The sequence below is a fragment of the Mesitornis unicolor genome, unplaced genomic scaffold (genome assembly GCF_000695765.1).
Source record: "Mesitornis unicolor isolate BGI_N332 unplaced genomic scaffold, ASM69576v1 scaffold26919, whole genome shotgun sequence".
Lineage (NCBI taxonomy): Eukaryota > Metazoa > Chordata > Aves > Mesitornithiformes > Mesitornithidae > Mesitornis > Mesitornis unicolor.
In genome coordinates this window covers 6,580-19,138 of record NW_010209723.1, presented here as the reverse complement: position 1 = coordinate 19,138, position 12,559 = coordinate 6,580, and the positions used below count along the sequence as shown (strand labels likewise).

General features: G+C 51.4%; 1 protein-coding gene across 1 annotated transcript in view; it reads right to left on the bottom strand.

The window, feature by feature from the left end:
• Window positions 1–998: 998 nt before the first annotated feature.
• Window positions 999–12,559, bottom strand: part of LOC104547314 (CUB and sushi domain-containing protein 2-like) — a gene marked incomplete at both ends in the record, with an annotated part of 17,837 nt that continues 6,276 nt past the window's right edge. The window contains 7 exons of the mRNA XM_010192945.1: window positions 999–1,176; window positions 3,700–3,888; window positions 5,010–5,219; window positions 6,165–6,281; window positions 8,409–8,541; window positions 8,635–8,753; window positions 12,137–12,241. Of these exons, the coding sequence (XP_010191247.1) occupies window positions 999–1,176; window positions 3,700–3,888; window positions 5,010–5,219; window positions 6,165–6,281; window positions 8,409–8,541; window positions 8,635–8,753; window positions 12,137–12,241 (1,051 nt within the window). The remainder of the gene's footprint in view (window positions 1,177–3,699; window positions 3,889–5,009; window positions 5,220–6,164; window positions 6,282–8,408; window positions 8,542–8,634; window positions 8,754–12,136; window positions 12,242–12,559) is intronic.

Sequence of the window (12,559 nt, the reverse complement as noted above, 5' to 3'; positions counted from 1 at the left end):
CTGATTGGAAGAGCTTTGGGCTGATTTCTTCACGGAGTTGCCAGTGAACACACCGAGCTGGGGAGCTGTTTGCTGGGGACCATCCCTAAAAGCATGGGTCAGAAACACAAGAGAGGAGCATTATTGATGTCTTTAAGCCCAGGCAACAACCAGCCTCCCAGGCTGCACGCACAGGAGCCCCTCCACGCTCCCCTTCCTTGTCCTCCCTTTTCTACATCCCCATGAAATGACTGGGACCAGAGCCCCAGTCCCCATCCTCACTCCATTACAACCAGTATAATCTCTTCTGACAGCGCTTACCCAGTAGACAGCTACAAACACAAACTTCATTTTTAACCTCAGAACATGAAGAATTAGGGCCCGTTTTCCAAAGGGGTTTCACTCCCTGTCTGCACAGCAGATGCTGAGATATTTTGAAATTCAGATATTGACCGAGTGCTACGAGCTCAAGAATTTGGCCACGAGCTCTTCAGCCAGAGCAGCCCAGGAGCTCAGCCTGGACCCTAGGGCTGCGCATCTCTGATCGCAACAGAAAACCCAAAAGAAGACATTGGTGAGAGTAAATGGTTTACCAATGGCTTTTTCTTCATTCATCCATAGACAGGTAGCCACAGATAAAGTGCAGAAAGGGAAAAAACTGAGCCCAATAAAAATGTCTGTCAGCAAAATAAGATGGAAAAGGCAACTCCTATTATGTGAGACCGCACAAGATTCATTTCAACTGAATTCAGCTTGAGATAAAGACCCCGTTTACCATTCATAAAGTGTCCTCTACAAAGCCCTTTAGGCTTCCCAAGATGATGTTGCCTTATTCCATTCAGCAGCGCATTTTGGGGCTGAAGGCACCAGCAGAGAGAGCACCCAGGACCTGTGGTAACTGGTAAACCAGTGACTGCCATCCCAGGCACTGCAGGGGTCTGACCTGCTCTGTTTTCAATGCTGGTGACCACAGAAATTAAGTGTAAGAAAGACCTGGAACAGGCCTCTGCTGTACCCACCAGACGGTGATGAAGTCGTTGTAGGGCTCCGTTTGCAGGAGGGTGAAGTTGAGGTGGATTCCGTAGCCCACCGGCACCGTCAGGAGCCAAGTGCAGTCCTGGGAATTGGGGTACTGGTTGGGGAAGCCGGGAGAGTAAACCGTACCGTTTTGGGTGGTGAGGTTCCCCCCGCAAGGCACTGCAGGAAATCAAACAGAAACACAGAGCATGAAGAAATATCCTCCAAAACAATAACTCTTACAGATCCTCTCCTTCTCACTTTTTCCTCTGGATAAAGTGATAGCCATCCTGGAGGATCCAGCCCCAAAAGCTTGACCTAGCTTGCCTTGAATAATTCTTGCCTGTCACAACTACACCCAACGTTTTCAACTTAATTCTGTGACAATACATTTGTTAAGCGCTTCAGAGCTGCGAGGAGACTGCCAGGATGCTTTGTACAGATGCGATAGCCAGGTGTGCAAATAAAACTCTGTCTCATGCCCCAGAAAGAGTCTTTGGGCTCCACCAGCTGTCTGCACCCATGCATGGAAAATACAGCTCCTGACAAGAGCGCACCAGTGGGCAAATCCATCCAACTTGTTCAGACAGCACGGCCTGGACCAGAACCACGGAGCAGCTGGCTTTTCACCGGGTACATCCGAGCAGGGGGGAAATGATGATTTGTATGACAGCAGCAGCCAATTCATTAATCAAGCCGACAGTTGCGCCAGGTACCTTCCAGGTCCAAATGAACTTGCAAACCGAAGAGAGGCAATTAGAACCAGGCAGGCAAATGCCACCCTGCTGAAGGGCCACAGCAGGTCCCCAGGTCTCAAAGTCCCATGCACCAGCATCAGCCTCTGGTCCTCATTGGCATGGACCTTCAATTGAAACGATGGCAACATCCGTAGTGCATGGGGTAAGCGCAGACAGCCTTGGCTGCAGGGCCAGCTCTGGTCTGGAAGCTGTGGAGCTGCGTTAACCCAACCCTCAGCTTAGGCCAACGCATCCTCCCTCCCGACACAACTCGTTAATTCAGGCTCAGTGCTAACACCCACTCCTTTTCATGCGGGAGCAGCTCCGCAGCCTTCCACCTGATGTGCCAGATGTGCTCCCGTATTCACCACCCGGTTCTGCTCTGCTTTCTCACGTGGGCTGCCAAGCTGAGAAAAGCACGTGTATTTATATAACTCCGTATGCTCCTCTTCCGAAACAAACACCCGAGGAACCTCGGGGGCCAAGCTCCTTTCTGCCCTGCAAAGCAGCAGGCAGGAAAAAACTCCCCGGAGAGGTGCTGCAAACCTCGGGCTCTGTGCATTTATTGCAGAATTACAGCTTCTCTTTTAATTAAAAGGGCTTTCAGCTGCGACCCGTGTGGGGAAGGTGAGGTTAGCCTAAGGCAGCCAGTCCTGGCTGCTCGCTGCTATGCAAAAATGGACCATTTAAGGAAAGGGAAAGTTCTGCGCTGATTTTAACAGCACTAACAGCCCCCCAGATGTGCACACAGGGGAAAAGAAGCAAATGGTCCAAAATGTACCTAACCCCTCACCCCGCTCTGCTATCGGATCTGCTGCAGAGCATGAAAGCTACTTAAAACACACAATAAAGGAGGAAGGGTTGGATGGCTGTAGCTGGCAGAGCTGATGCCTGAGGTAGATAAGGGCATCACCCTGCTCGCACCAGCCTCACCCTCCCAGCAGCACCCAGTGGGAACTGGGCGGTCTCCCAGTTAACGCAGGTCTCTGGGGTCAGGAAAGATCAGCTGAGGATTTGGTTCTTTATGCTTTGTGTTCTCTGGGGTTCAAGGACTTAGGACTTAAAAAGAGGAAAAATATCACCTCTCTCTCCCCCCAGCGCTCAGCTCCTGCAGGCCCAGTGCTGCAAAGAGGCTGCGATAAAGGTCAGAGCTCTGGGGAGCTGCGGTGGGAAATCTTCGATAAGCAGCCTTGAACTTCTCAAGGGTTCAGAGCTGAAAACCTTCTAAAGTAAACCACACAAAACTCGGTCCATGGGCCCAAAGGATGAAAGGCTGAAACAGCCCTCGTGGGGTGTGGAAAGTGAATCTGGACACATGAGCTTCGATGCCTGAACAGAGATCCCCTCCTTCACCTGCGGGGTCCTCCTGGCACTCCTGGTTTGCAGGAGGAGACCAAGCAAGGTCACTGAACACCTCCCATAGGGACCACTTTGGAGATGCCATCATTGCCACATGAAGGAAATGAGACAGGGACACAATCCTAAGAGCCCCCAGAGCCGCAATGTCTTGTACCAGGCACTGTTTTTATTTACCAATGCTAAATCAAGGGAAGCTGAATACTGCTGAAGAAATAAATCAGATGAGTGATTATTACAGCCACCCTGGCCTGCTTCGCTCTGAAAGCACAGCTCCCAGTGAGACTGACAGAGACTGTCCTCACCCAAAGCACGAGATCCAAAAACACCACCTCAAAAGGTGCACCCCAGGTTCTGAACAGCTCAAAACGTTCGCTTTGACCAGGCTGAATCATGTTGAACATCGGCTCAATGAGAACACCCTTCAACACCTCAGGGGCTGAGGCTTTATTCAAAGTGAACATTCCCAGCCTGCCTCCAGCGATGCTTTTGTTTCCTGAGAAACTTTCAGCCAATTACAAGACAAAAATTAAAAAAAAAGGCCAAGAACAGCAAGCTGAAGCCTTTCCCATCCCCAGCAATGCCCGCCAGGGTGACCCCAAGGCCATACCTTCACACCTGGGCAATGGGTGGTCCCAGTTCCTGTTGGTGCCGTGCTGGCAGGTCAGGACGGGGTGGCCGATCAGTTGGTAGCCAGGCAGGCACTCGAAAGAGATGGACTGGCCAACGTTGTAACCGGCTCCTCTGACAACACCGTTGGCAAAAGGCTCAGGGTCAGGGCACTCCTGCAGCTCGTAGGCTGAAAAAAAACGAAGAAACTAATGGAGGAACAGTTCATACTTCATATTTTCTCCCAAAAGCAGGAACAGAACATTCTCTGCGCTGCTTGGCTACTTCCTCCTCATGCAATGGCTTAATTGAAGGAGATAAACTTTAATGAACTGTGCACACATCTGCAGGGAGGCCGAGGGAAGATCCCACTACCCTGGATGGGAGCACTGGGCTCTGACTGCTCCATCCAGCCTGGATGCACAGAGTCACTTCACTTCACTTCTCATTGGGAAATTTGCCTTGGTTTTCAGCAAAGTGTGGCCAACCTTGATGACGAATGCAAGTGGATGGGTTAACATGTTCCACCTGGCATTATAAATCACTGGTCAGCCCTGCTAGAGCTAATTTGCATAGCAATTTCCATGAGATTACCCAGATTGCCTCACAGAGCACATTCCTTCCTAAATTGTGCAGCGGCGCATGAATTACACGGCACGTGAACAGGACAGCCGAGACAAAATTAATGTTTTCAATTAAGTATGAGTAGCGGCTTTCATTGCTATTTCTGGGGAGTCAGCCCTTTGTCAGTCCTTGGCTGTGTCGCACGGCTGGAGACACACGCTCCATCTTTCCCCCTCTCCGATCTCTCAGGCAGGAGCTGGAGCACTTGGCTCATCCTAATGGAAACCAGTATAGAGCACCCAAACTGCCCTCAGCACCCAAATTTGGTTATTTACCCAGTCTCCCCCAGCAGCCTGCCCTAACACAAGGTTTGGACTGAGAAGCAGCTCCAAAATCCCAGAGCAGACCTGTGGCTGCTGAGGACTCTTCTCTTCGCACACAACAGCCGACAGAGCCAAGATCTGAGTGAATCTGGCTGGAATTAATTCAAAGGCATTTCACTGTCACCAAGCACTCTAGGAACATTTGTTATTTGCCGTAGGCAGAAGTCCAGGTGAACGGATCCCAGTTATTAGGATTAAGCACGGCCTTCACGTAACACCGTTCTGCTCATTTGGATTAAGTCCTCGTGGAATTAATTCAACAGAACAGCAAGAACCGTGACAACACCCTCTCTCTCTCCCGCCCTCACCATTAGCGCCTGGGGACAGGATTGTCCCTCTGCTGCTCACTCGGTGGCCTCCTCACCTTGGTACTCCAGCTTGAAGCCCGGCTTGTTCTGCGAGTGGTCGCTGTGGAAGTACACGGTGGTTTCGTGGGACGTCGACAGGAGGGAGCCGGGGATTTCGGTGCCGCTGAAGCGCCCGATGACGTTACTGGTGTCGTAGGGCCCGTTGCGGATTTCAACGAAGTCGTGGTTGGGCTCGGTGGAGAAGTTTAGGAACTGGATGTGAGCACCTGGAGAGGAGGAATGAGTGGTCTATAAGGCTGTACCCAAGCCTTAGCACCTCAGCCCCACTCACCCAGTGATGCCCAGTACATCCCAGTCAATCAGGAGAGTATTTACTGCACTGGGGGTAGAGGGTGCGTACAGGTACATGGGTCCTGCTGGTTTCAGACAAACTCAGGTTATTAATGCCAGCAGTTTCAGGTTGCTGGCCTCCCTCTCTCCCTCTGCAATCACCTTTCTAAAAATTACTCATCATTTCACAGCACCATATAAACGCATCTTTAATGGAAAGTGTGATCAGGAGGTCAAACAACAGACTTTCTGTAACTCATCCTGACAAGCAAAGCACCCAGCACTGACTGACCAGGGACGGGATCTTCCCATCATCATCTCGTTTTTCACAGAATCACAGAATCCCAGAACGTCAGGGATTGGAAGGGACCTCCAAAGCTCATCCAGTCCAATCCCCCTGCCGGAGCAGGAACACCAGATGAGGTTACACAGGAAGGCGTCCAGGCGGGTTTTGAATGTCTGCAGAGAAGGAGACTCCACAACCTCTCTGGGCAGCCTGGGCCAGGGCTCTGTCACCCTCACTGAGAAGAAGTTTCTTCTCCAATTGAAGTGGACCCTCCTGTGTTCCAGTTTGTGTCCGTTACCCCTTGTCCTATCATTGTTTGTCACCGAGAAGAGCCTGGCTCCATCCTCGTGACACTCATCCTTTAAATATTTATCAACATGAATGAGGTCTCCCCTCAGTCTCCTCTTCTGCAAACTAAAGAGCCCCAGCTCCCTCAGCCGCTCCTCAGAAGGGAGATGCTCCACTCCCTTGATCATCTTTGTAGCCCTACGCTGGACTCTCTCCAGCAGTTCCTGTCCTTCTTGAACTGAGGGTCCCAGAACTGGACACAATATTCCAGTTTTTGGTAGTATCAGACCAAGAGCAGCTCTCTCACCAAAGCCCACTGGCAGCAATATCCTCCACGTGCAGTCCAGGTTGCTGGGGTAATTCCCCGGGAAGCCGGGGCTCAGCAGCACCCCTTCCATCTCCTCCGCTGCTCCTCCACACTGGGCTGCAAAATCAAGAGCGTTAACGGTCAGGATCGCTGATGGCTCTTTTCCGGATGACGGTCGTGGCCAACCAGCTGCGTGGGAAGTCAAGAAATTAAAAACTAAGAAGAGAATAGGGAAAGCCTGCTGTGGAAGTAGCAGCGAGTTTGGCAGGCGCTGCATGGCCACATTACTAATGCATGGACCTCGCTCCTGCCCTCTGAAGATAAAAGCCCAGGCCCAGAGCTCCAGCGTGGGCAATCACAGTGGGAGAGACAGATCTGAGCAGCAAGAGAGGAGACGGACGCTCTGTTCTGCCCACAGACGTCGTAACAGCGCACACCGCGCACGCAGCGCTCGTTTGGATTTTTAACCACCTCCGAAAAGTGCTGTGAAGAAACAGACTGAGCCTGTTTTGACTCCGGTTAGCGCTGCTGCTTTTTCTGGTTAACCGATCTACCTTGACTGCTGTACCTGTCAATCTCTGGGCAATTACTGGTAAATACAGCGCGGTGTTTGCACACTGACTGAAGTAAATTCCCTCCCAAGAAGGGATCCACAGCTGACAGCACAAAATATGTTTACAAAAGGCTTCACACGAAATTTAAACACAGGTAGCATCTTCTCACGCTTAATTGGATGACCTCCACCTCATTACGGTAACAGCACCCAGCCAAAAACACCCAGGTGTCCTCCTCTGACAGCGAAGGCACTGAGTCCCCTTGTCCAATATCTCATTACGTGGGTACTCGCTGCTAACAAGGTTTCTCCCAGAAGATTTCTCTTTCTTTTCCCCTGTTAATGGCTCTTTAATGGAACTACTTCTAAATTATTTAGGAGCCAAGCATCTGGATGAAGCGGACCAAAAGAAAAGCAGCACGCTTCACTAGGGCAGCAAGCTGTTCTCCCAGCAGGGCAATGCCAACGCCTTGGGTTCAAGCAGCCAGCGGTGCTCTGGGTTTGGGGACATCCATGCATGGTTGGCACAGGACAAGGAGCCTCAGGACTGACAGTGTGGGGTGCTGGGCATCCCCAGAAATGCCCACGGTCACTCATGATCCGCACTTGAATGAGCTTGTCCAGCCAGGCTTGATGCCATGGGAGGGATGCGCACGGACGGGCATTTGTGCCACGGCACTCGGTCACGGCTGCCCGAAACAGGGCACCTAAATTAAACCACGCTGATTTTACACCGTGACAGCGCCCAGCACAGCCCAACCAGGCAAAACCCTACAGAAATGGGTCACTGAGGCTGACTAAAAGAAGAAAATTCAAACTTGCAGTTGCTGAGCTCCATCATCGAGGCGATAACACAGCTCGGATGCCCCAACTCTAATGCTGGGCTGAAGGGCTGCTGGTGCCTTACAGAGCAGCTCCCATGGGTACGAGTCCTTTAGCTCAGTCATTCTGCCCTAAATGTCTCTGTATTTATTCCTGGCCTGCAGATCATCGGATAAAAGAACTGTTGGCTCTTATAATTACTTTAAAGCAAAATGATGTAAGCTAGAACAGCAGGAGCCTGAAATAACTGTTAACTAAAGCTATTAAATGCATAAATGTCTCTCTCAAAGCTGTAAAATGTGCAGTATGAATATTAAACATCTAGATTTGCTAAAAGCAAAATACTGAAAATAATCCAGAAACTCCAGCAAGTCCCTTCCACCTCTGGGCGGTTTCTCCTAGGGCTTCGTGGTGGAAATCGCCTGCTCCTTTTCTCCTCAAACACTCAGGGGTCCCAGCCCTGCACCTCTCAGGGTGCCATGGGGAAAATATCGCAGTTTGGAGATACTGGGAGGATAAACAGGCGCCAGTAAAAGATGAGGTTTTAGTGATACCAAGATGCGTTTCATAAGAACGAACCACAGTCCACAGATCTTTGCTTAAGATGGAAACCCCCCCGCCTCGATGCCTAAAACCAACCTGCATTCGGTATAAAGAACTTTTCGGTTTTCCCTTTGAATGAATTTTTAAGGCACCACTTTTGTCGTTTACATTTTACACCACAGCCACGTTTTAACCGCTCACAACAAAGCGTTCTGGGCAGCCCGCAGGGACTCGTGCATTGAAATCACATCTTGCAACGAATGAAGGCTTTTCCACGCTTTATCTCGCTTCCAGAGCAAACCTGCACTTCTCACTCAGACCTTTACCTTCTCTTTTTTTCAGAAAAGTGCTATTATTATCTGATAGGTGCGAAAGAAGACGACTCCTACCGATGCAGAGCGGCGGTGGGTAATTCCAGCGGCGGACGGTGCCAGGCATGCAAGAGATGTGAGAGTGGCCCTGGAGGAGAGAAAAGCACGACACAGGGTTTGGGGGCTCTCCCTGTACCCCCTGTGTTTGTCCTCACCCTTATTTCTGGCCAAGGCTCTGTACCTGAAGTGCGTAGCCTGGTTCGCACTGGAAGGAGACGACGTCGTTCACTAAGTAGCGCTCACCGATCTTGAGGCCGTTCCCGGGAACGGGGGGCTCGGGGCAGCTGGACAGACCGACGGCTGCGAAGGGAAGAGGGGATGAGAGGAGCAGGGACGGGGTCTGCGCTGACGGCAGAGGGAATGGAAACGCACACCTCGGTGTTATCCATCCCCCGTTTACCAACCACCTCCACCACTGACTGCTGGGAAAGTCCCATGGCATTCGGGTTCTGCACAGGGACACCCCTGATCCCGCAGTGTTCCCCTGTCTTGCAGGGTACGTGCAGTACCCAGAGGTATTCACATCCAGTGCCTTCGCTGTACCTGGAACGCACTTTTTTAATATACAAAGGCATCACAAATCGTCTCCTGATTCGTGGCCAGAAACATTTTTGACCAAACCCTAATGAATTGCTGGGAGAGCTGCATCTGCACCAGCGCGTCCACCCACAAAACAAGGACCAGCTCGTTCCCAGTCATCAACCCTCCCCATCTGAGGTCACAGAACATGAGGAGTTGGAAGGGACCTGGAAAGCTCCCCCAGTGCAACCCCTGCCAGAGCAGGATCACCAGAGCAGTCACACAGGAACATGGCCAGGGCTTTGGGTGTCTGCAGACAAGGAGACTCCACAACCTCTCTGGGCAGCCTGGGCCATGCTCTGCACCCTCACACTGACAAAGTTTGTCCTTATGTGAAAAGTTTTTCCTTATGTAAAAGGAAAGAGGTCCGTGTCTGTGTTATGCCGTACACTCCTTTACCAACCAGGCAGCATCCGACAGCAGACGGGAGAGGATGCACAGGGAACTTTACATCTGCTGTCCCTCGCTGGGAACATCAAGGGCACACAGCACGTGATATGGGTAATTTGTCTCTTTCTGGGCAGAAGCAACGCGGTTTCACTCTCCAACCCTACTCTTCCTGTTTTCAATTACAGACTGAATTTACCGGGAGATACAAGAGCAGCAGAAACCCTGCCCGATCCTCGGCGCTGCCTGCGGAACAGCCTACAAGGATTTCATTCAATCCCGTTTCCATCTGAGCTCCATTCACAACCAGAAATACCCCACTGCAAAGCCAATTAATGATCCCTGCAGTCGGGCACCACACTCTCCCATACACACACACCACCCCCTCTTCCTCACACAACACCTAACGGGGATAAACCCACCAACACCACATAACCCTGCATCGCTGTAGGGGCTAACATGCACCTTGAACCCTGTGGGCTGAGCCAAAAGCAGATGACAAAAACCCCCAAAAAGCACGAGGAAATGCTGCCTCTCCTCCTGAAACCCCATCACGCTTCCCAGCAAGAACACACGTGGGCCCCCCCTCCTCTCACACGGCTGCGCTGCTTGACCTTCAGAGAGACGAGAGAGAAAACAGCTTTAAATAACTTCCCATTCAGATCAGTGGGCACGGAGCTTCGCTCACTCCTATATTGTTCTTGCTCTGCTTTGGCTCTTGAGTGTGCAGAGGTAAGAGCTTTGCTTGAGGAATCTGGGGAGGGAAACAGGGCAGGAAACAAACTGGGTTTTAGCTCATCTCCAAACTTCCTCGCAGCACCTCTCACCGACCAAAGACAAAACCTGGGGCTCAGTGCTGTGAAATCGGAATTGTACAAGCAAGGCAAAAAATGTCTCATTTCCGGCTGCCCTGAAAATCAACACCGATTAATTTTCTTCAGCAAAGAAACCAAACAAGCCTGATAATCCCCAGCCTCATGAAAAACCTGAACGTGATCGCTGCAGTGGGGTAACGCATCCTCAAAGAACTTATTGATTGGAACAGAAATGGAGAGGAAACAGAGTGGCAGCAAGAGGATTTCTAAAGCGATATCCATTTCTCCAGCTCCCGGGAGCCATCTGGGGCACGCTGTCTCTCCCCAGTCTTGCTGGTTGCTGTAATGTTGCTGGCTCTGTTAATGTGCAAGGTTTCAACCTGCAAACCCAGTAAAACCTGGAAAGCTCAGTGCGAGTTGGCTCCCAGACAGCAGAGTCTCTGCAGTCAAATGGCTCTGCCATTCCTGGGGATGCTTTACCAAATGAAACGGGCTCTCAAATCCATTTGCAGCTTCGGAAAAAACGAAACAGAACATTGGTTGGCTTCAGAGACAAACACAAGGTTTGTGATCAGAACCAACTGTCAGATGCTGTGTCCAGCAAGAAACAATTACATCTGCATTGCCCCGAGGAAGACTGAGCACGCAGACCCAGCACATCCCTCATCAGCTCCCATCGAATGGGGCCAGACCATCCCCATGCATCAACCAGACCATCCCCACACATTAATCAGTCCCCAAAGAGCTGCAAAAGGACCAGACCAGCTCCTGGCCCCATTGCACCCGTACCCTCACCACACTGCAAATGCACAAGCCCGCTCGTGTTCCTGCCTGCTACCTAAACATTCAATTTAGCTGTGCTGAAGAGAGCTGCTGTTCTGTACCTGCTGGCCTGCACCCTGCCCGTGCTGCTGGACTGCATCTGAATACTTCAAGCCCTTGGCACAGTCCCATCAGTGGGTAACAGCCACCATGGGCTGCAGCACACCGGTCCCAAATGGACATCTGCTCCAATAGCAGGAATCACAACACAGACACGGGGGAGGATGGATTTTTGGCATCCTCACGCAAACCTGACAGCACTTTCCCAAGAGACTCCCTTTCTTCCCTGCCACGTCTTCCAGTTTCAGACAGGTTTGTTCTCTTCCCGCTGAGGGTGTCTTTGTTTAAACACAGTCTCTGTATATCACCATATATAACAGTCAGCATAAGAAATCCATAGATAAAGTGGACCAAGATCAGCAGAGGCGCTCCAGGCCGGCGGGGACTGCAGTGCTCACCCTGTGTCAAAATGCTGCCCAGTGTTTGTGCCCTCTCCATCCTTGGAGTTTTCCAAGCACAGACTGCATCAAGTGAGTAACCTGGTTTTCTCTCTTATCTGACCCTGCGTCCAGCAGAAGTTCGATGAGGCGACCTCTGAGGTCCCTCCAAACCGAATTACGCATGAAGACCTGTCCAGCCCTGCACGCTGCGTCCAGCAGTGACCGATGCTGAATGCAAAGAGCAGGCCCAGGCCTTCCCAACCTCTGCCAAGCATCATTTTAGGCACTTTCCCAGCAAAGACCACAGCACTGAGCTGAACAGGCCGACTCTCCATGCATTTTTAACCCTTTGGCCTCCACAACTCCTCCTGCGCTCCAGAAAACACCCAGGTGCTATGGAATTGCATCAGCAGCAAGACCAGGGCCACCCCACGACCCCACATCTCCTCTGCTGCATCCATTCCCCATTTAACGCTCACTCCCTCTCTGCAATGCTGCAGCAGGGAACCACGTAACCATGGGCCTTAATGCTCACCGCCCCTTCCCCACTAAGCAGCTCCCACATCGACAAGGGAACGGCTCTGTAACGGTTTCCCCATTGCTCAGAGGAACCGCGAGATCAAGGCTGAATTGCTCTTACTTTTGTATTCCAGGTGAAAGCCGGCAGCAGAGACGCTGATATCCGAATAGAAATGCAGATAGAGCTGGTTTGAAGTGCTGTTCAGCAGCGCAGGCACTGTAGTTCCTGCGAAAACAAGAGGTGCACAAGATACTGAAGAGGATCCTTTTTTCCTCCCCCGTGTCCTCGGAGAGCCGCTGCCGAGGAGGCTGAGAACAGAAAGTCCTTTAACTTAACAAGCTCGCTTGGTTTTGATCAGGTTCTAATGAGGCCAATGGAGAAATACCCAAGGCCTCTCTGCAATGGCCTTTTCAAAGTCTACCGACGGATTTCACCGTGTGAAGTTTTCCCATTCGCAGACCAGACCGGCTCAAAGCACCGAGAAGGGAAGCGGTGAGGAGGAGCAGCGTGGGTGGAGCGCGGGTCCCCGCAAGGTCCCCATTC